General features: G+C 48.2%; 1 protein-coding gene across 1 annotated transcript; it reads left to right on the top strand.

Moving 5' to 3' along the window:
- Positions 1–22844, top strand: LOC126527308 (calcium-activated chloride channel regulator 3A-1-like). Its single transcript, XM_072284364.1, has 14 exons — positions 1–407; positions 1111–1264; positions 3228–3525; positions 4149–4255; positions 4680–4853; positions 7526–7650; positions 10847–10961; positions 12550–12777; positions 14880–15218; positions 15898–16119; positions 16872–17151; positions 18715–18876; positions 19621–19932; positions 21310–22844. Exons 2-14 carry the CDS (start codon positions 1112–1114, stop codon positions 21717–21719), a joined length of 2925 nt encoding a protein of 974 aa, XP_072140465.1. The 5' UTR covers positions 1–407; position 1111; the 3' UTR covers positions 21720–22844.
- The last annotated feature ends 291 nt before the right edge of the window (positions 22845–23135 follow it).

Here is a 23135-nt window from a genome sequence, read left to right as displayed (position 1 = left end):
TGCAAAAGAGTGGCGTGCTTGCATTGGACTGGGTCATCACAGATTGCAACTCGGCGCGCATGCCTTTGACCCTTTTGACAGCGAACGGAATCACCTTCTATCCTCGTGGGTGGATACCGCCATATTTTATCACCTGTATGTCACCATAATTGCTTATTGCCCGGAATCTGACGTATACCGTCCGGCCATTGCGACGGCTTGGGCGTGCTTGTTCATTGTTGTGTTATCGCAGGTTGCGAATCTGCGCGGCTTTGTTGACCTCTTATTGCACTGAAGGGAACTGCCTTTTATTCACGCGGGGTTGGCGGCACCGTCAGATATCGTCACCGACGCAGATGAAAAGGAGCGCTCGCCCTGCACAGGAAGGATCGCGGTCTCCTCGAAATATCGTCCGCAAGTCGTTTCAAGTAAGCCTACCAGACGGAATACGCATTTTTTTCTCTCGTTTCTGAGCAGCGAGCCACAGACAACGTTTGAGTGTTGGTAGACTTGTTAAAGCCTTAACTTCGTAGAGACGCTTGGCTTCCGAGGAGAATTTCCTACGGAACGAAAAAAGGGGTGTCCTGCAACGTCTTTATACGGACCTAAGCTTCTGAATCATGCGTAACTGAGTTTGTCGATGCTTGGTTGCTTTCTTGCTTTAACGCAAATAATTTTTTTGTCTTATGCGAAGCATATTGCGGTAGGTAGGTAAAAGAAATACCTGTCCCATTTCGGGATCGAACCACAGTACCCCAGAACGACGAAGGGGTGCTCTAATTATTGGATCATAATTGGTGGCAGCGCCAACTAGCTTTTGGTATGCGATTGGCGCTTACGTCACCTCGCATAGCACAGGCGAAAGCCCACATTGAAGAGTCCGTCTGTAGGCCATACATGGTGGCAGCGCCAACTAGCTTTTGGTATGCGATTGGCGCATACGTCACCTCGCATAGCACAGGCGAAAGCTCACTATACAGAGTCCGTCTGTGGGCCATACATGGGTGTTGGGCGTTAAACTCATGAACTTAATGGCGACAAACGCGCGCTATTATGTCGCTGTTTCATTAAATATGATTTGATCCAAAATGATACCAAATCCCGATGTGCTTGCCTGTGTTTCCTCCCCAGAATGCGGCTGCTTACGCTGCTCCTTGTGGTGTCAGCGTGCTGGTCATCATGTCGTGGTCTGCGCATCGACAAGTCGACGGGCGCCTATGAGGATATCGTGGTGGCCATCGACAAATCTGTGGAGCCCGACGAACGGATCATCGACAACATCAAGGTACTGCTTCCTAACGACTCTCTTTCTCCAACACCTGCGGAGGTAGCAAAGTATAGCTATGGCTATCTGCCACTCAGCACGGTCGAGGTCTCGGTTTGAATCTCGACGGAGGCGGCCGCATACCTGTGAGGCGGAGCCCAAACATTCTCCGGTCCCATATCGAGCGTCATTTGTTCCGTGAAGCGCTGCACTCATAGCGAGGGCTGGCGCAAAACGTTTCGTTAAAAATATACACTAATTTCTGACGTCAAACTCACTGTTGCTGAATCTCTTTCCTTCCTACTGCGCATCGTTGGCCGGAGCCCGGTGACTCTTCTCAGCCTTGCATCGACCGACTTAACCCATTTCCGTGCCTATAAAGGTTGGCCGCACTGGAGGGTGGACGCGGAGTAGAGCTATCGTGTATTAGATCAGGTAGATAGAGCGGTCGCTTTGAAGTCATTGTAAGCGCTGGTCTAATTTACCACACCACCACGCATATTGTTTCTTCTTGTTGTATGAAAGGGGATCGCAGTGCTTACGAAGTGTCGGGCATGTTCTGCCCATTCCCCAGATTACAACTGCTGTTCGCCGTAAAATGCTTCTGGGCTTAGATCTAGGAACGCGTTAAATGAATTGAGCTTATTGAAATTAAGACGCAGGTTTTACTGAGGCTTCCCTCATAGCTCGCTGTAACATTCGCTACCTTACGCTTCAGCAACTGCCTGATAACGGCAGGTCTGTGCAGTCTGAGTCATGACGTCACGCCCGAAGCAAGAGATCCTGTTGAAAATCTCGCCTTGAACAGTGACGTCAAGTGCAGAGGCAGGGATGTCGTAGAAATCCATGCTACGGGGAGCATGACGTCAAGTGGGACGACAGAGTGCCCCAGTGAATCCCGGAGCTTAGCCTATGACGGGATGTGGCAGGACAAAGAAATGGTTGAAATTTAGGCATTGGGCCATGACGTCATTTGAAAGGCCTGAGTGCCTGTTCGAACCGACGTCTTTAGCTTTACTCCCTCTGTCAGCGTGCTCTTGTTTCAACAGCGCGTAATTGCTAATAGATTTCCGGCACAGAAAGCCAACCTCCTAGTTAGGTCTTTGTGCCCTACACCGACGAAATTGGGTGGGCTGACATGCCTACAACAGATGAATATTTTAACAATTCCGCAAGTACTCAGTGCGCTTTTATTAGTACTGAAGACGCATGTGAAAATGAGCCCAATGTACTACCCAATCAAATAAACTGGCTAGTAAATTCAACATGTTGACTGATTCATCAGTTGTAAGGTGAAAACAACGCACCAGTAATTGTCCACTCAGTCAACCGATCTATCGATATACCAGTAAATGAGTCCAGTCCAGTCCAGTCAGTCAGTCAGTCAGTCAGTCAGTCGGTCGGTCGGTAGGGTCGGTCGGTAGGGTCGGTAGAGTCGGTCGGTCGGTCGGTCGGTCGGTCGGTCGGTCGGTCGGTCGGTCGGTCGGTCGGTCGGTCGGTCGGTCGGTCGGCCGGCCGGTCGGTCGGTCGGTCGGTCGGTCGGTCGGTCGGTCGGTCGGTCGGTCGGTCGGTCGGTCGGGTCGCTTGGTCGGTGCTACTCGTCTACACCTTCATCATAACGTCCATCTTCCTTCCACCTTGCGGGTTTCCGCAGAACTATTGCGCCGAACTGTTTCGTTTGCTTCGGAGTTGTTGCTGTGCTCGACTTCGCAACTTACCATCTGCTGGCAGTCTGGTTAGCTCAGATGGTAGAGCGGTTGGCCCGGAAAGGCGGTGGTCCCGGGCTCGAGACCCGGATCCGGACCAATTTTTCTTCAACTGCGAAGTTTTTCTTTCGCGGAACCCGTATAGCTTTTCTTTGTAGCAATTGCTACGATTGAGTGGATGTCTCATTTTCCCATCAGTAATTTCTTCCCTCCACCTTGCGGGTTTGCGCAGAACTATTACGCCCATCATAACTACGCCTTTTACTGCTCTCTCGAAGGCCCTGTTCCGCTCTGCCTCGACGTTCCTCCACCGGGCCACCCGCGGCTTGGTGCACTTCGGCAGCGTGACCATCGCCATCCCGGACACGTGGCCCGATAGGCAGAATGCGAACATCACCGCGGCCAACCTGTTCCCGGCGGCCGACGTGCGGGTGGCCGCGGCGAACCCGCAGTACGGTGACACTCCGTACACCTTACAACCCCGAGGTTGCGGTGAGCGCGGAGAGTACGTCCACCTGACGCCACGCTTCCTGGGAGAGATGAACGACTCCATCGCAGAGGCCTACGGCAGTCCGGGTGAGATTCGCCTGCCACATCGCCACTATACAGTCTCTTCCATATTGGTGCAGCTAATACATCTTTCTACAGTTCGAGGCGATGTTCGTATTTCAATTTTAACAATACTTGCTGCTTGGTGGATTGGTTGCAGCATGGTGCATAAATGGCAGGGCGAAGGAATGACGGCACAGGAGAAGTAAATATGGAAAGAATTGTCGCGATGGGGGTTTCTGGAATTCGCGGTCAAGAACCCGGAGTTATCAGAATACTGATCTCCTAACGGTGCCTCGCGGCCGTGTCGCTGCTTTGGGACGGTAAGCTCACCCGTTAATATCAATCAATCAATCAATCAATCAATCAATCAATCAATCAATCAATCAATCAATCAATCAATCAATCAATCAAGATGTTTCAGCGTCCGTACTGTCCTAACAGGTGTATGTGTGTGTGGGGGGGGGGCGGTTAGTGAGGGAGGGCTGGGCAGGCGGCATTACAGAACAGCTCTGTGAGCTTGTTCGCGCCTATACGCCCGACCAGTGGGAAAATGAACGTCGTCCAAATTATAAACATAGTGAAACAAGGCGCTTCTGCGCTTCCGCAGTGACGTGCGGAAACTGAACGCAACAAATCTTTCGTCGCAGCCTACCTCTTGGTGCACGAGTGGGCTCACTTCCGGTACGGCGTGTTCGACGAGTACGGCGACCCCAGGAGCTTCCGGTACCCGAGCCTCTACTGCGAGTTCGGCATGGTGAGACGCCCGTCTAAGCACGTGATTGGTCGATGCTCATCCGGAGCTACTGATATAGCAACGGTAACAAGCAGTGCGACACTGATAGAGACGCTGCATCAACGAAACGCGAGCGCAAACTTCGGCTGATTTCGACACACACAGCGATTACATATATATGCACAAGGAAAGAATGAGAGACACTCGAATAAATATTACACACACCACAAGTATCGTGCGGTAAGCCGCACTACAGTCATCACTGTCCTGCGCGCCAGATAGACAGACAGATCACTGGCGCACGATTTCCGCACGGGATCACAACACAGGACACGTGCGACGCAATTAACGCGAATTACAGGGCTTACGCCGCTCCTGCAGGTTTGTTGTCTAAAATGTTTGAACTTAGCTGGCGCCCAAATGTGCGGCGCTCTGCCCCGAACAGGTCCGCGCCAGCACCTGCTCGCAGCGTCACAAGTTCACGGTGTACACGGACTCCGGAGAGCCTTGTCGCATCTACCGGGGCTGCCGCGTGTCTTCCAAGTGCAAGGCTCACTTCTCGCGGAACAGCGAGAACCCGGTCACGTCGTCCATCATGTTCATGCCTTACATCAATGGGGTAAGTGATGGTCGTACGTGTATTCGTTCTTCAAGACATATACCGCGTGCTCTAGTTAAACACCGGAGCAATTTCTTAACCCTATAACCCACGCCGTGAGCGTCCCACCGATCCGTACCAATGTCGCCGAGGACGAGCCCTGCTTGTCCACACGACAGGTTTCAATTCCTTTAATTGCCGTAAGTGTGTCTCCCGCGTCCCATTGCTCCATTGCCTTAAAGCTGAGATTCGCCGCTCGAGCATATTATCACATAGTTTACATTTGATTTGCTGTCACGCGTTGAGAAAATATTATTAAAGCCTTTTATGCATTTGGCAAAACTCGTTGGAAAAAAAAAAAAACACACTGCCTTTCTCAAAGCATTGTTATTTATTATTTTCATTGCACGCAAGAAAGAAAGCCTACATTGAACATTTTTCATCCCATTGAGTTAGCTGCTTGCTAAAGCTCGGGGAAGTAAGAGAAAATTATGGGAGATTTCTTAGCTTTTTTTTGCCGTGTTTTTGCAACCAGTATTTTGCTAGTGAAATGGCTAAAGAAAGAAAAAAATAGAAAGCAAAGCCTAATGTGATCACGAAACCAACTGAAGGTTGTCCGCAACTACCTGGAAAATGTCCATATCGTAATTAGTAGAGATTATTCAACTGATTATAAAAAATAATAATGACTATACTTGGTCAAGCGAAAATCTGTATGCAAAGAGATATTAACAAAATTAATTACCGGCGCATAGGATGGCGCATGCAATTAAACCTGAAGAGAACATCTTTCATAGAATTCACTCGAAAAAATCAAGCTCATCAGACTTCTTACACCATTGATGATGTAGCAATAATTAAGGTCGCAGAGAACACGTATCAAGGAGTTTGCGCATAATTTCAATTGGCAGCATCATGTTGACTACGCGATGGGTAAAGCAGGTTAGACATTCAGGTTTCTTACCCGAAATGCAAAGACATTTACTATAACCTCGAAGGAGCTAGTTTACAAAACATTTGATGAGATCTATCCATGACTACGCGTGCGCAATAGCTAAATTAGAAAGGGCGCAGAACGTAGCAGCTCGCTTTGTCTCTGGACAATATGACGGAAAGTTCAGTGGAACCCACACAGACAACGTTCTGACCATCGTCGTCGTGCACTTCAAGTGAAAATTTTTTTCGCAATATTTACTATTTTACTGTTGGCACCTGGAGGGATAAGTATTTGAGAGAACCATATACTATCATTCTGGAGCGAGTTGACCACAAGTTCAAAGTACGCGAATACTCCCGTAACACAAAACTATTTCGTATGTCCTCCCTTCCGAAAACGATTCGCGAGTGAAATCGGTTGCGTCCTTCTGTTGTAGTTTCTTCTAATAATGATTCCTTTTCCTTCGTTAACTAACTGATTCATCTCTGTTTTCGGCAAGCTGGGAATAATTCTTTGCGGTTTGGAGTGTCACTTTGCATTTGTTGCTCATAGAAGTATAATTTTGTCGATGATTCTAACTTACATTTCCTTTTTTTCCCCTCTTCTTTTGCTTGTGCCGTTTTGTTGTGCTGCCTCGTCCGCTAAAGTGATGCTCACTGTCGCCACTGGCGCCCTGTATCCGAGCGATATAATTTCAACTGACGCTTTTCCACCCACGGTAGCGACTCTTTGCGCAGTGGGTGCAGAACGAACGAACGAACGAACGAACGAACGAACGAACGAACGAACGAACGAACGAACGAACGAACGAACGAACGAACGAACGAACGAACGAACGAACGAGCGAATGAACGAGCGAGCGAGCGAGCGAGCGAACGAACGAACGAACGAACGAGCGAGCGAACGAACGAGCGAGCGAACGAAGGAACGAGCGAGCGAGCGAGCGAGTGAACGAACGAACGAGCGAGCGAACGAACGAACGAACGAGCGAGCGAACGAACGAGCGAGCGAACGAAGGAACGAGCGAGCGAACGAGCGAGCGAACGAATGAGCAAACGAATGAGCGAACGAATGAGCGAACGAACGAACGAACGAGCGAACGAACGAACGAGCGAACGAGCGAACGAACGAACGAGCGAACGAGCGAACGAACGAGCGAACGAACGAACGAGCGAACGAACGAGCGAACGAGCGAACGAACGGGCGAGCGAGCGAGCGAAGGAACGAACGAGCAAACGAACGAACGAACGAACGAACGAACGAACGAACGAACGGGCGAGCGAGCGAGCGAGCGAAGGAACGAACGAGCAAACGAACGAACGAGCGAACGAACGAGCGAACGAGCGAGCGAGCGAGCGAGCGAACGAACGAACGAACGAACGAACGAACGAACGGGCGAGCGAGCGAGCGAGCGAAGGAACGAACGAGCAAACGAGCGAACGAGCGAACGAACGAGCGAACGAACGAACGAACGAACGAACGAACGAACGAACGAACGAACGAACGTCATCTTGCGCAGGTATTTTGCCTCGTATGCGGCGGACCGTGCAGCCTTTAGGTGTTTGACGAGCTTGCTATTATAGATTGTGTGCTGACACGCTGGACATGTTACGGGAACGACGGGGTACAAAAAGTACATTAAAGTACATTAAAGGGCACAAGTATCCGAGATGAGTCGGCGCTAAGGATTCGCGCGACGCCACCCGCTATCGGTGGCCAGATTGGAAAGTCTTGCTCGCTTGCTCTGTCGCTGCAGGTGTCGGATTTCTGCGACAAAGACGGCGACAGGAAGCACAACGCCTATGCTCCTAACAAGCACAACCACCTTTGTGAGCGCAAGTCCACCTGGGAAGTGATCAGCGCCAATGAGGATTTCAAGGGGTGAGCGGACCATTCTGTCGTTCTCGGGCGACTATTATACAGCCAGACAAGCTTTTTTTTTTACTTTAGGAGTGTCAAAGTGAAAGAAAAAGTGTATGTATAGGAAGTGTGGGAAGTCGGTCACGTGGTAGAGGTAGATAGGGAGTGGGAGACGCTTAGAAGAACGTGCATATGCGAGTACATATATATTGCAATTGACTGTGGTCTGGACCACGTTTACTACCGTTTAACATTTGTTAGCCTGTGGAATCTGGTCTCCGGATGCAGATAAAGAAGTATGAGTGTCCATATATATATATGCTTCCTTCCAACTATATATATATATATATATATATATATATATATATATATATATATATATATATATATATAGTTGGGAGGAATTTGATTCAGTGGAGATGCCACCAGTCATAGAGGCATTACGTAATCAAGGAGTACAGGACGCTTACGTAAATATCTTAGAAAATATTTACAAAGGCTTCACAGCTACCCCACAAGACAAGTAGGAAGATACCTGTGAAGGAGACACAGTCTCTCCAATGCTATTCTCTGCATGCTTGGGAGAAGTATTCAAGCAAATCGGGACGGCTTAGGAGCAAGGAACAACGGCGAATATCTCAGCAACCTTGGTTTAGCAGATGACATTGTCGTGTTCAGCAACATTGAGGACGAGTTACAACAAATGATTGAGGAGCTTAACAGAGCGAGTGTAAGAGTGGGGTTGAATATTAATAGGCAGAAAACAAAGATAATGATCAATAGCTTGGCAAAGGGAACGAGAGTTCCCAGCCAGACTCTAAAGTCTGCGAAGGAATACGTTTACCTAGGTCAATTACTCACAGGGGAACCTGATCATGAGAGGGAAATTTACAGAAGAATAAAATTGGGTTGGAATGCATACGGGAGGCATACTCAGCTCCTTGCTGGAAGCTTATCATTATCACTAAAAAGAAAGGCGTACAATCAGTGCATTCTACCGGTGCTAACATATGGAGCAGAAACTCGGAGACGGGCGAAGAAGCTCGAAAACAAGTTAAGGACCGCACAAAGAGCGATGGAAGGAAGAATGATAGGCGTAACGTTAAGAGACAGGGGGAGAGCGGTGTGGATCAGGGAACAAACAGGCATACCCGATATTATAATTGACATTAATAAAAATAAATGGAGCTGGGCAGGTCATCTAATGCGTAGGTTAGACAACCGGAGGACCATTAGGAATACAGAATGGGTGCCAAGAGAAGGGAAATGCAGTAGAAGACGGCAAAGGACCAGGGGGATGATGAAATTAAGAAAGTCGCAGGCAGAAGTTGGAACAGGTTGTCGCAGCATAGGGCTAATTGGAGATCGGAGGATATATATATATATATATATATATATATATACGGTGGTCGGCTCCGAACCCCCGCATTCACTTGGCTTATTGAAGAAGCAGGACGTGTATCAAGTCAGCTCCTGAGCAACACTTAGCAACGAGGTGAACACGGTTTAAATCATGGAAGCGGGACCTCAAAGAGGTGCGACGCAATGCTTACGCATTTCTTTCTCATTTACTGCGAAATTGCCGCTGAACGTTTTTTTCTTTAAGAGGTACTGACACGATACTTTCGAGTATTCATTTTCTGTTTTGCCTTAACTGTAGCTCACAGCAAGACGCAGCATATGGGGAGACCAAGCGAGCCAGAGCGAGTGTCGAAACGTCGCAATCTCCTGCTCTCACGTGACCACATGCCGTGTCCTGACGTCACGACAGGGAAATCTTCCTGGGAATTAAACCGAAACTGGCTGTAGAAAACCTCATATATAAATCGTTTCCTGCGCTCTGACGCTTGTCGCTATGTTTTCTATGGTTAGAAGGCCTAGGACTTTCATTGAATGCAAGAAATGAATTGTCATAAATATAGTGTCATGACCCCTTTATAAAAATTGACAGTAACTTAAGTATCCTTACGTGGTATGAATGCGAAAGCATAATGACTTCTCTAAGTTGTTATCTTACGTTAAAACTCTACCTTAATCCATCTTACTCTAATTTGTACTAACCTTAATACCCCGTAAGCAACCTTAATCCACTTTTATGTACACTAATCCTCCTCAAGCCACTCCAATCACCTTAACCCACTTTGATTAACATTAATCCAAATTAATCCACTTTAATCCACCTTAGTTCACATTAATCTACCTTATTACAATTTTGGGAGTGGGCCTGGTCGATTTTTTGGGTGGGGGCAACGGCGTCCCTCCGGCACCGGGGCTGTTCACTGTCAGAATTTAGCAGATACAGCGCCGGGAATGTGACGTCATCAGTTGGTCACGCGGGTATTGGTACCGTCGGATGTCAACGTCGGACGGTCGTCGGATTTTTCGCTTCACGGGGCATATAAGACGTTCTCCTCGAAAAGAATTTGTGCTGCTTACCGTTGGTTTGTTCCTGATTAACTTTCGCAGCAAGATCACATTTTAGGGTCAGGCTTGTTCAGCATAACGTTTCTGATACCTGCGCGGTTTCCCCAGAAGAAAGAAAAGCCGGCAGATGCCACGCCCTGTGGAAATCGATGTTATGCGACGCAGTGTCCGCGGTGCCTACCAAGTTAACGACACGAGGAGAGGAGAAAGACGTAGGCAGCTGTTTCATAACCTACATGACGCGCATGTCATGAGCTGCCATTTATGTTTGTCATACACTCTTGTCATACTACGCCAATTTTGCTACATACCAATTAATTAATGGAACCAAGACGTAGGCGTCTAAATAGATATGTAGATACTGTCGAAGTGGCAAATGATCGCCAAGAAATGTATCGCATTGATTTAAAATCGAATTTGCCTTCGTCTTCAGTCTTCATGATTCAACACCTCGCCCTACCCCTTCCTATGGGATCGGGAGGGTGGTACTTGCATTTGACGAAACACGGCAAATGCAAACTGAAATTTCGTGATTCTACTTCTCCGATTGTGATTAGCAGTGTTAGAACAAAGAACGTCACTGAAGCCAGCGTTTCGGCAAGAGGACATGTCAAAACGTTAGCTACAGCGACATCCCCCTTTTTTTTAGCACTGTTAATCACTTGAAGCCTTGATCTTCCTATGAACCTGTCTGTTGCTTTGCAAGTCTCTTATTGTCTTTCTGTCTCACTATTGCGCGGGTCGTCATCCAAATATTTCATCGCCGTATTCTGTGCTTTTTTTTTTCTTTCAGACTTCCTCCTGCCGACCTCTCAAAGGAAGTCGACGTTAGGTTCATCGAAGTCCAGAAACGAAGAGGCACCGTCGGCAGGGTGATCTTCGCCCTGGACGTTTCAGGCAGTATGTCGGTAAGTGCGACCAATGCCAGAACATGCGGCTACTACTGACTCTCGAACAGGAGAGATGCTGATTTCAAAATCGCGGCATTTTAGAACCCCTCGCTAAATGCATGATATGGGAGTGCTTTTCTTTATTTATACGTACTGCAACCCCAAGAGGGTTATCGCAGGAGTGGGGTATAAAATCGAGGATGCCACACGCACATCAAAAGGGGGTACACTATTCAAAGATACAAAGCAAAGCACCAGTATAAGGACTATGTTGAGAAAGAAAAAAAAATGGTCTCAATACGTACATATATGCATATAAGCATAGTGAATAATACATTGTTTTAGGAATCACGGGCATCAACCAGTGATTGCTTTAACACAATTATCAAATATCAATTTTAGTATGATATAGAGAAGTTGGTTGCTGATCGGGGAAAGAAACTATATTTGAATTTGTCAGTGTGGGCGTACAGGAGTGTCATATTTAGGGGGTGAAAATTCCGTGTGTTAGACGCTTCAGCAAACTTAATGCATTCCAAGGACGAGCAACGTTCATAGTTAACAGTGGTGTGAAACATTTTAAGACTTTCTACATTACACCGCTCTAGCAGCGAAGATAGGTTCAAGGAGGGAAGGTTAGAAGAGGTTAGAATGTCAGTGAAAGCACTTTGCTTTTCGTTTGAGAGCTTTGACTGTCGCCAGCCTTCACTGCCATTCCATCTTGACAGAGTGGAATGGCATGGCTGGGCAAGAACTTTGTTTTGGTCCAGAGAAACTACAGCCCAAGGGCAAAAGCCCCCAGGCTAAGTCGGTGGCTCCACCCGTGTAGGCACCGGTAGGCCAAAGGCTTTCCCGATGTTGTGAGCTCTACGGGCGGTCAGGAGTTTGACTTGGAGGACTTCCCTGGATATGCGCCGACTGTAGTCCTCCTCGCTGTTGAGATCCGAAGCCTGGTCGTCATTTTTTAGCTTGCTTAGGGGGGTATGAGGCATTGCAGATGATAGTTTTTGTGCCTTTGGACAAGACGACACGTTTTTTTCAAGCCCATCGGGGTACGAGCGACCTAAAGCTATCGCCTTAATATTCTTGTAGCTTGACCCCATCCATCGAAGGTGTAGCAAGCTACTCGTGTGCTACGGCAGTTTTTGAAGAGCTCCGACCTCAATGACCGACTGTAGTCCTGCCGTGCGTCATATACTGTGGGCGTGCAGGGCTCACTATCACAATCATTCCTCTCTCCATTCCTACCATCCCTTACCCCTTGTGTAGGGTAACAAACCGGACGCTCGTCTGGTATACCGATCTGGGTTTCCTCTGTTTGCTTTCTTTTTTTTTCTGTCTCTCTCACACACACACATTTACTCGTACGAGATAAACAGATGGATGATATAAGCATCATATGATATTTTTATATGGTACGCATGGTTCCTATTAGATGTAGGGGTTAGGATTCAAGTTGTTTTTTTTTTCTTTCTTTTTCGAAGTATGAAGTTATCGCAATAGCTAACTCGCTCTTTCATGGTGTGTGATACCGCTGACGTGGCTCTCTTTTACGCGAAGAACCCGCCACATGTGGCCACTCATTGCTTCGTCTGTTGTCGGTCAGACCAACAACCGCATCGGGCACCTCAGAGAAGCGGCGAGCCACTACATCCGGGTCATCGTACCGGACGGCTTGGAAGTGGGCCTGGTCACCTTCAACGGCGGGGCCCGGGTGGAAGCCCCACTGACGTCCATACAAAGGCCTACGAGGGAACAGCTGGTTGCTAGCGTACAGCGGCTCCGCGAGGGCGGCAATACGTGCATCGGGTGCGCCTTACGGCAGGCCTTGCAGGTAAGCAGGCAGGATAGAGTTGGTACCTGCAGTTGTAACGGTGCCGCGGTCGCCAGCTCGAGATAAAATGTGCAAATAGGTGAACGGAAAATAATGTAAATGCGGATCTTACGAGCTGTGGGAATCAAGGTTTAAGCGAATCTTTGGTTTATGTTTCTTAAAGAACGCTGTTCTCGCTCAGCGACCATTATTAGCGAAGAGAACACGACGATGCCGGTTGGGCGGACCAGGTTTCCCCGGAAAGCGCCGGTTCTAACGCAAACTTGTCGCGCTTCGATGCCACGCCACAACACACGTACGACATAAACCAGAGCCAATCGCGCACTACACTCTGTAAACTTTCAATTGCCATGCACGAAATGTTTCTCGAAGTACTTCAAGACAACTGCAGGTTCAGGCAGAAAATAATTATGGGGTTTTACGTGCCAAAACCACTTTCTGATTATGAGGCACGCCGTAGTGGAGGACTCCGGAAATTTTGACCACCTGGAGTTCTTAACGTGCACCTAAATCTAAGTACACGGGTGTTTTCGCCCCAATCGAAATGCGGCGGCCGTGGCCGGGATTCGATCCCGCGACCTCGTGCTCAGCAGCCCAACACCATAGCCACTGAGCAACCACGGCGGGTATGGTTCAGGTTGTAGTGTCTGTGATAGACTTGCGACAGAATGATTGGCGATAGCGTTGCCAGAACATGCAGCTTTTTCGCAGAACCCTTGGACCACAAATGCGCACACACACACATTTCGTGATGGGCGCAGGCGCGGATCCAGCGTTATTTAAGGGGGGGGGGGGAGGGATAGGTTGTTGGACTTTGAGATAGTAATTGACGATGATGATGACTGCACGGATGCTTACCATAAAAATAATAATATTAATACCAATTTATCTTGCTTCTGTAGTGAAGGGCCAGCTAGTAATCAACGTCAAATATGATTTGATACAAAGAAAGCACACGAGGGCCAACTTGCAACGCTAAGCGCACTTTCTTGTAACGTAAATACAACTTACTTCAGACATCCATATTAATAGAGGATGAACTAAAAAGTAAAAAGAAAACCAGAAATGCAGAATGCTGTATAATAAAACTAAAAGTGCTAAACTGTTTCCCGGCGTCTTTCTTTTTCTCTTTTTTAGTCTTCAAGTAAAGTAAGTAGCAGTTGCCTTGGCCGAAGGGAAAGCTTTTTACTGGTGGCTTAATTGGCACGTTTTAAACGTCTTGCGGCGATTTGGTGAACGCGGTTGCAACTTGCTCCACGCCAATGCCCATCCCTCGGTGTACGTTGATACCGAGGAGAACAGGGTGACGCGCGAATGTGGTGGTTCGGTGCAGAGCACCGAAGTTTCTCTCGGCATCGATGCTGGTGCACGGCAGGCTCCCTCCAGTGCGCACGCGCGCACTTACACACACACACACACACACACACACACACACACACACACACACACACACACACACACACACACACACACACACACACACACGCACACGCACACGCACACGCACACACAGGAACAACAAAAACAAGAGCCTTCCTACAGCATTGTGGAAAGTTTTGCGCACATTGACCGACACAGACTGACAACTGAATTTTCATTCCTTCAAACAACACATGTATACCCTCGAGACCTATCACATGATCACCATGCATGGGCAACAGTGCAACCGTTCCACATGATAACAACTCTCATAAAATGCATCATAATTGACGCACTATCGTCTAAAATTGAGCAAGATTTCACTATCACACAAAGCGACAGACGGATGGCTAACACGTGCTCCCTGTAGTTTAGATATGTGCCAAGCTTCTACAATCTCTCTTGTTGTCTGATTAGGACTAACATACAAAATAGCGGTTTGGTCAAACAGTGGTCAAACAAATGAAGTCAAACCAACTGGCCCGCCTTTCAGTCTTTTTGCAATTCCTAGAGCTCCGAGCTATAGCGAGCGAGCTGCGGCCACGTCGGCCTGACAGAGGAGCACATCTTTCCGGAGCGTGTGTGTACCCGTAAACGAAATTGCTTCAGCCCGATGCAACAGCCGTACATGCGCATATCTCTCGTGGATCCGTGCATGAATGGGTGTGTGTTACTTCTCTCAGCGTCATGTGTTCTTGCGTTTCGATCTTTTGCATCGCCCAGATGTTCAAAGAAAACAACCAATCCGCGGCCGGCTGTGTCATCATTTAATGACCGACGGCGAAGAGAATGTGCGTCCACGCATCGACGACGTCATGGATGAACTGATCGCCGCTCAGGTGGTGGTCAACACCATCGCCTTCGGCACGATGGCCGAGAAGAAGCTGGAAGAGCTTGCCCTGCGCACTGTAGGCAAGCCGTTCGCGCTCCGTGATGGTGAGTCCAGCGCAGCCATCGCCTTGGAGTCCGCCTTCCTGGACTCAACCACTGCCATGTTGGACGACGATGAGAAGCCGGTTGTGGTGAGCTGGCAGTATGCTTTGTAGGTTTATTGTGAAGGTTGAGTTTGCGTAGGAGAACGTATAGCGCAAGAGACAAACTCAAGGCAAAATGAATTCGGCGCAAGACGAACGAGAAAGATAAATTAAAACTGGCGGGATTCAACGTCCATAAACTGCTCTGTTGGTCATAAGGGATGCCGTAACAGAGGGAGCCCGATTAACTGTGGCCGCCTGGGGGTTTCTATAACCTGCACCTGAATTTACGTACACGAGGCTTCGCATCCGACCCCCTATCGAAAATGCGGCCGATGCAGCTGGGAGTCGAACCCACAGCACCCACAACAGAGTGTCACAACCACTGAACCGCCATGGCGAATAAGAATTAAATGTAATAAAAAACGTTAAACTGCGGGGTTTGAAGTCCTGAAACCACAGAGTATGTTACGGGGGAACTCACAGCACTCACTTTCAGTAACAACTTTATTCTGAAAGAACCAACACATATAAACAGAAAAAGAAAAGACAAGAAAGATGAGCAGGAAAAGAAAAGGAAACTGCTATGCAGTCGTGGGGCGAAGTGATATTGCGTGTCAATCGTTGTCCTTTGTGGAGCGCTATTGAAAATTGATGAACCAAGAAGGCCAAGTTCTGATGTTATGAAACTTACAGTACGTTCTCGCTTACATGGTTCTCCCGGAAGATCTTCGAGCGAGCGGCCAAAATTGTGGACACGAGAGAGTTCCCGATACTGGTCGACGCAGACCTGGGGAACTCGACCACAGTTTCGGTGCAGTCCAACAAGGCGCCCGATCTCAAGGCGGAGCTGCGCTACCCTGACGGCAAGACCTGCCAAGACTGCCTGGTGTCTGGCCCCGCGAAGACTGGGAGCTACATCACCTTCAGGATACCCGGCGTCGCCACGGTAGGCCATGCACCAAGTGTCAAAAACACAACGAGTAAACGTGGCACCAAGAGCTCCCAGATCGGGCGTAGGAGCCATTGTTGGGAAATAAAAACAATAGCGAGGAATCTCTCTGGAGTTGACGTACCGACAATGAGCGTTGTCTTCATCCGGACGAAGACAAGTCCTCAAAAGGGGCAAGTCAGCACAAGTCAAATCGATAGAAATCCCCTTGACAGGCACTTGTTTTCGTCAGGACGAAAATAAGTCCACCCATAGTACGAGTCAAGTCAGTGCGAAGACAAGTCCCCATAAGGGAGAAGTCCCCTTGCCGCGTACTTGTCTTCGTCCGGACGAAATTAAGTCCACGCATGGTACAAGTGAAGTCAGTATGAAGGCAAGTCCCCACAAAGAACAACTCAGGATCAGCCAAATCAATTTAAGTGCCCTTGGCGGGTACTTGTCTTCGTCAGGACGAAAATAAGTCTACCCATGGTACGAGCCAAGTCAGTGCGAAGACAAGACCGCACAAGGGACAAATCAAATCAACACTAAGACATGTCTTCTTGTGCAAAAGTTGGCTCCAGAGACGTATCTCGTTCTACCACTGTTGATCAACGTTGCCTGCGGTCATTTTAATAGTAAACTTTTGAGTTCATAAAGGTTGCCATGTTTCGGTTTCGATACTCACTGCTGTGCCCTTGTCGTCGGGCTAGCGGTCGTTGTGTCGACTGGCGAAGGGATAGTCCACAATTTTTTTTTTCCGTCGACAGCCGGGCACCTGGACCTTGGTGGTGTCCCAAAATGCACTCGGAAGTGGCGAGGCTAACATCCACGTTCGTGCCACTTCCCTGGCGGGTAATCGAGGCACAAAGCCTGTGCTGGTGCGTGCTTTTCTAAAGCAACCCGAGGTGAACAGCGCTACCGAGGCTGTCGTCTACGCCGAGGTCACCAAGGGCACACAAGTGGTTCTCCACGCCAAGGTCACGGCTACCGTCATCAGGCCCAGGATGCCTTACGAGGTCGATGTGGAGCTATTCGACGATGGCCTAGGTATGCTGCCGACTGCGTCGATACAGTGTTGTAAATGAACAGGAAGACCAGCGAAAGAAGAGGCGTAGACGAGGGAAGAAGCAAGCGCACAAGACGACCGCGTGGTCATAACTTGAACGCAATGGTTACGAAGTGTTTTTTTTTTTCTTTTCGCAATCTTTCCTGCTCGTTTACACGTACGTACCAACTCTACCAGCAGAAAAACATAATCCGCGTATGTACAAACTTCATGTTCATAAACAAGAACCATAGAATGTCGCTAGCGCGCAGGAGCATGGGCAGGTGCAAACGAAGAACAACAATTTACGCAGCGCCTGTTCGAACAACTTTAATTCGTGGTTGCAGTAATTTCCGCCTCAGCCAAGTTTGCTATACGAGGACAAGAACTAGAGACCAGTATAGGAGTACAGGACGAGTATAGAAAACCACTTGGTGTGCGGTAGGCAACAGTAGGCACCTACCTTCGCGACGTCATGACCTGGAGAAGTTACATAGAAGTGTGGAAACGCTTATTAACTGTCTGGGTGTGGCAGTCTTTCAAAATCGTTCATTTATGTATGCAATGACGGAAGTTATAGCTCTCACGTGCTATACTCAACGAGCGTCAACGCCGTGCCGGATCGGTACTTTTCCCATGCTAGAATCGCAAAGTTCTTGCGAATAAGCTTCTACCTCTTTTTTTTTTTTCCACGTTCGGCTGAAGTATACCCACGTCATTCAGTTGAGACCTAATTCTCATACTATTTCTTCGGCTTATTTCAGTCGTAAAGAGAAATGCCCAACCCTAGTCATGATGTGGAGCGCCTGATACCTGCGTGAGCTCATTACTACAGTCGGCGTCAAACGTTTGCGACCGCGGTAATTGAGAAAGCGTTAAAATTTCTGAGCTATATAAACGTAGTCACTAAAACCGTATCGGTGTTCTTTGGCCAAACTTAACCCTTGCGCCACAAGACACCAACCAAATTCATCATCAGTAAAACTGCAAGAAAACACTTTCTACCACCCTCTGCTCCCGTTCGTATAGTACTACAGCACATGCTGGAAACCCGAGCACCAGGCTGCATGCCAACCTACAAAAGTATTAGCTTTTTATCAGGTCCCACGTCCCTTAAAGTTTTTCACTCGTACTGTACATAAATCTAGCGTTCATGGAGCTTACCGTATAGGTTGGTGTAAGGGCCACACTTCTTTTCGCAATTCTGACGAGGTGCGGCTCTTACACGGGACCGCACCTTTTGGTCACAGTGGTGCCGCCACAGCCGGCGATTTGCGCACATCCCGGATCCCCGGACGTACCACTGCGTCAGAGGTCACCGCGCAGCTCTCGCCATCTAGTAGCGGTACGCGGAAGAACGCAGCGTGCGAGAATTCGTCGATGATTGCTCCTCCGTTGGAAATTTTTGTTCACCAAATTTTGGGCTGCCAAGTTGGGTGCGCGGCCCTTACACGGGTGCGGCCCTTACAGGGGTGCGGCGCAAAAGAGTGCGGCCCTTACATGAGTCTGTACGGTATCTGCCTCGAAATGCGCAGCCACCTAAGTGGACCTTCTTGATCCTGTAGGCGCCGACGTGACGGCCAACGACGGCATCTACAGCAGCTACTTCACGCAGTTCGACGGCGTTGGCCGCTACTCCGTCTCGGCCCGTGTCGTCAGCAGCAACGACTCCGTCATTGCGCAGGGGCGGAAGGCATCTGGAGGTCTTCCCGCGCCGCAGCTACAGGGTGAGTATGTTTTACATTGTAGAGAAGCCGCGTGAATACTTAGTAGCGTATCTGTTACCGTTGGAACGAGTTCTCGGTAGTACTGAAATTTGAGCCCGTTATTAGTTATTCATTGTTGAAGCGCAGCTCACACAAAAGACGAACGACACGGGCAAGTTACTATACTTGCTGCTGTTTTTAAGTTACTTTCAATCGTTCTGCACATGCTTATTGAAATTAACTGGGTGCATATGTGCCATTATTTCCAGAAATAAACTGAGTTGTTAGTAAACAGACCGCGCCTGCTTCTTGACTTGCCTGAGTCTCTCGTCTTTTTGTGCACGCTGCAATTTAACAATGACTAACCGGGACGTTCTTCCTGTTGTGAATAGTTCAGCAAACCAATTACGAATAAATCAGTTACTAATTAATTTCACCGAATGAATATTTCATTGTCTCTGTGCAAACGTACCCAACATGGTCAGGAATCAAGGTGAACAAGTTCTATCTTTCCCTGAACGCACTCCTTGAAGGGGAATGGTCTTTAATCTATCTGAAGTTTTCCCCGCACTGCGCTGTCGATACCACTTTCACCAAATGCGCATGCGCGCTAAAACCATAGGCTGTGGTATTGGCTGTGGCTGTGGTATTGTGGCTGCGGCTGTGGCTGTGCACGATTTCGCTTGTATGGCTTGTATGCTCAGCTTACGGCAGTCTCGGGCTCTCGATAACAATCGTCATCTCGCGTTGTTTTAATCCGGATAGGGGAGCCGGTCGTCGGTGCAGCCACGGCACCCACGGACGAGGCTGGAGGCATTCCACTCGATCAGTTCGTCTACGTGGACCAGGACATCGAAGAGGCCGAGCCCCAGGTCGCGTCCGTCGAGAAGGCGCCCCAGTTCGAGCGCTACGCCGAAGGGGGCTCGTTCCGGCTCGGTCACGAGATCGACGGGTCGACGATTCCTCCGGGTTCCATTCAGGACCTGAGCGTGGAGGACGTCTTCGTGGGCGACAACGGCGACCACGTGGTCCTCCTGGCCTGGACCTGCCCGGGAGCCCACCTGAACTTTGGAAACGGTGAACGGCAATTGAATTTACTCATTAATTTGCCCCGAAACGGCTTACGGTGCTCAAGAAATGAAATGCGACAGGGGAGCTTTAGGTACACAACACTCCATGCGTACAATTAGTCGAGAGCATCCCTTACTCGAGAGTATACGCTTACGACTCTGGTCACCAAAAGGTGATACGGACGCTGATACAAGTGTCCGAGCCAAATATGACGCCAATTCCACACGAACTGCATGACGGTCGAAACGAAAGTGTGCCCATTAGTTAGTCCTAAATTGACGCGTTTCATTCCAATTAAGGGCTGTTTAAGGGACACCTGGGGCTGCTATGCAATTAAAAGGAAACTCAACAGAAGCACTGCATCGGTAAACTTGTCTGGTTAGGCATTCTTTCAAAACTGTGTTTTCGTTAATTCTGGGGTAATAGATTAGTAATTGAGAGCTTTAACACCCTTAAAATTCTTACCGTTTACAGATTACCTGGTTACCGAGCCGTGGGCGGTAGTAGCAAGGCTGTTAACACCTTCTGACACTTTTGTCCAACTACAATGCGTCCGAAAAAGATTGGCGCCAGGCGAAAGTCCTCGTCGCTTGAAAAAGCCCAAAAAGGACTCCACGTTGACGATTACGTCGCATCGAACGCTTCGCAATAGTTTTTAAGTAGACCGGGGTATTCAACTCTCGAAGTTCTCGAACTTTCAGTGTCGTTCTCTAAGGTGACGTTTGGTGGCAGATGATTCCAGTAAATTACTGTGCGTGGTATAAATAATACCGCGTAAAGTATTTGGATCCCCTATCGGGCATTTCTTGTGATTGACTGCTGCGAAAAGATAACTCAGTAAGAACCGAAACAGCCACGCAGTGGCACATTCTGATAAAACCTGAATCGAAGGTGCCAGTGCATGTGGCGGTTAGATGGGACTCTTCAGGCCACAGGAAATCGGCTCTGTGTGCTGAAAGAGCTTCTCCATAAACAGATCTCATTGATTTCCATATGTTGGTGGTGTCACAAAGAGCGAAATACGACTCCGTCACTAACTAACTAACTAACTAACTAACTAACTAACTAACTAACTAACTAACTAACTAACTAACTAACTAACTAACTAACTAACTAACTAACTGACCAGCTTAACTGACTAACTTAAATGACTAACTAACTTAACTGACTAAGTAACTGACTAACTAACTAAACTAACTGGCTAAGCTTGCGATGATCCAGGTCATTACCTCAATACACGGAACCCGTTAAATTAAAATCATGGGTTCTATGCACGTGCTCAAAACACGACCTCCCTTACGAGGTCGCGCCACGGTTTGACACTCCGGATTAAGTTTATTTTTTTGACCACCAGAAGTTCTGTCTCTTCCTCCTCGCGTGCAGCTTCCCGAATCGAACTCAGGGCGAGCACGCTCCTGAGCGACCTCATCGACGACTTCGACTCGGCGTTCGAGATCCGAGACAACTCCACGGATCACGGAGGCATCGCGTCGGGACCCGTCGGCTCCAGGCAGCGCCTGCGGTTCTCCGTGCCCGACGAGCTGCTCGCGGTCGCGCGGAACGCCTCGCGCCTGGACTTCTACTTCGCGTCCAGGGTGTGGAACGAGGCGCAACTGTCCTCTCCGGTGTCCAACGTCGCCAGGGCCACGTTCCAAAGACCGCCCCCGCGGGCGGGGTCGACGACCTGGCTGCCGACATGGGCCGTCGTGCTGATCGTTGTGGGAGTCGTGATCGCGGTGGGCGGCGCGGTCGCTGCAGCGCTAGTGGTCGTCAAGCGACGCAGGAGCGTCTAGTGAAGCGGGGTAACCCTATCGAATTGCCGCGTTCAGTCGAAATTAGGTCGAACGTGACTATACAAGGTCGACCCCTGTACATATATATTGAACTCGCCGAGAAATTAGAAAAAAAAGAATATAATTCAAATATAGGTCGACCCATATCTTTTTTGAAAAAGGAGTAACTTAGAACTTGACACACCTTTATTTATCGTTAAGCCCTAGGGTAGCACACTCTGGTTAAGCTCCCTGCCTTTCTCTCATTTGCATCTCTCTCGCTCTCTCTGGCTACTGAATCTCGCCTGTTGGCGCCACAAGCGGCATTCTCGTCGGATGCTTCTCAGGCGTCCTCGGAATCCCAGACGACGTCGCCCTTGGTGGAGGTCCATTAGTTTGGTACATTGCTAGCCTTGTTCACGAATATAGGTCGAGATTCTTCGGTCTAGAGTATAGGGCTCTAGCTCACCTTCGGTCACATTCTCAAAAAAAAAAGAAAAGAAATACGGGTAAAGTTGTATTCCGACAAATGCGGTAATTTGAGAAAAAGACGACGCAACCTCTTTTAGGCGAGAACAGGCGCGAACGTCCTGACGCGTTGATTTGTCTAGAATCCTGGGGCGCTATAGTGGGCTATGCGAGGGTACTGGCACACCCCTTTGACTTCGGGATTCTCGTGTACACGTTATTTATTGCTTTTGAAAGAAAAAAAAAGACAACATCAATAAACCAATATGTATTGTCAAGCGCTCAGGATCAACTTGTCGACTTTGGTGCTTGATGCACACGCCAATGTATACACGAGCTGATTAGGGAACTGTGATTATACATGCCATAGCAAAATGAAGCGAAGACGTTATGATTTTGTCACATTATATAGAGGGATAGATTTGCAGAAAATATATACAAAAGACAATATTTAGAAAAAGTGCTTAAATATATAGACTATGCGGAAGTCAAGAATAAAGGGAACATATTGCACAGGACAAAAATATAGTTGCAGAATGAGATAAATGTACAGTGCGAATGATGTACACTGTAAAACCAAGGAAACATAATACTGTAATAAGACTACAAATTAGGCTACTTGTTTCTGTATGTATGTATATTCTGTGTAAATCGGAATAAAATTTCAGTTGTGAGAAAGCGGTCGTGCCCCCGCACTCCTTCGTCCTTTGTCTTAGCGCTAAGTTTTGTTCGCTACCGTAAAAAAAAAAGTATGACTCTTTTTGACCACCCGCGGTTTTTTGAATCTAAACGAATGCCCTGCTAAATTCTATTTTTTTATTACTTTTAAATTAATTATTACTCATTCAACAGCACCTTTCTGATTTTATTTTAGCCGGTAATTCAACCCTATTCAATGCTATTCCCATAGATATTAGTAAATTTATGCTCTATTTAATTTGGGATAATCCACCCATTTCTTGGCCAATC

The sequence above is a fragment of the Dermacentor andersoni genome, chromosome 9 (assembly GCF_023375885.2).
Source record: "Dermacentor andersoni chromosome 9, qqDerAnde1_hic_scaffold, whole genome shotgun sequence".
In the NCBI taxonomy this organism is placed as follows: domain Eukaryota; kingdom Metazoa; phylum Arthropoda; class Arachnida; order Ixodida; family Ixodidae; genus Dermacentor; species Dermacentor andersoni.
This window is presented reverse-complemented; position numbering and strand designations above follow the sequence as displayed.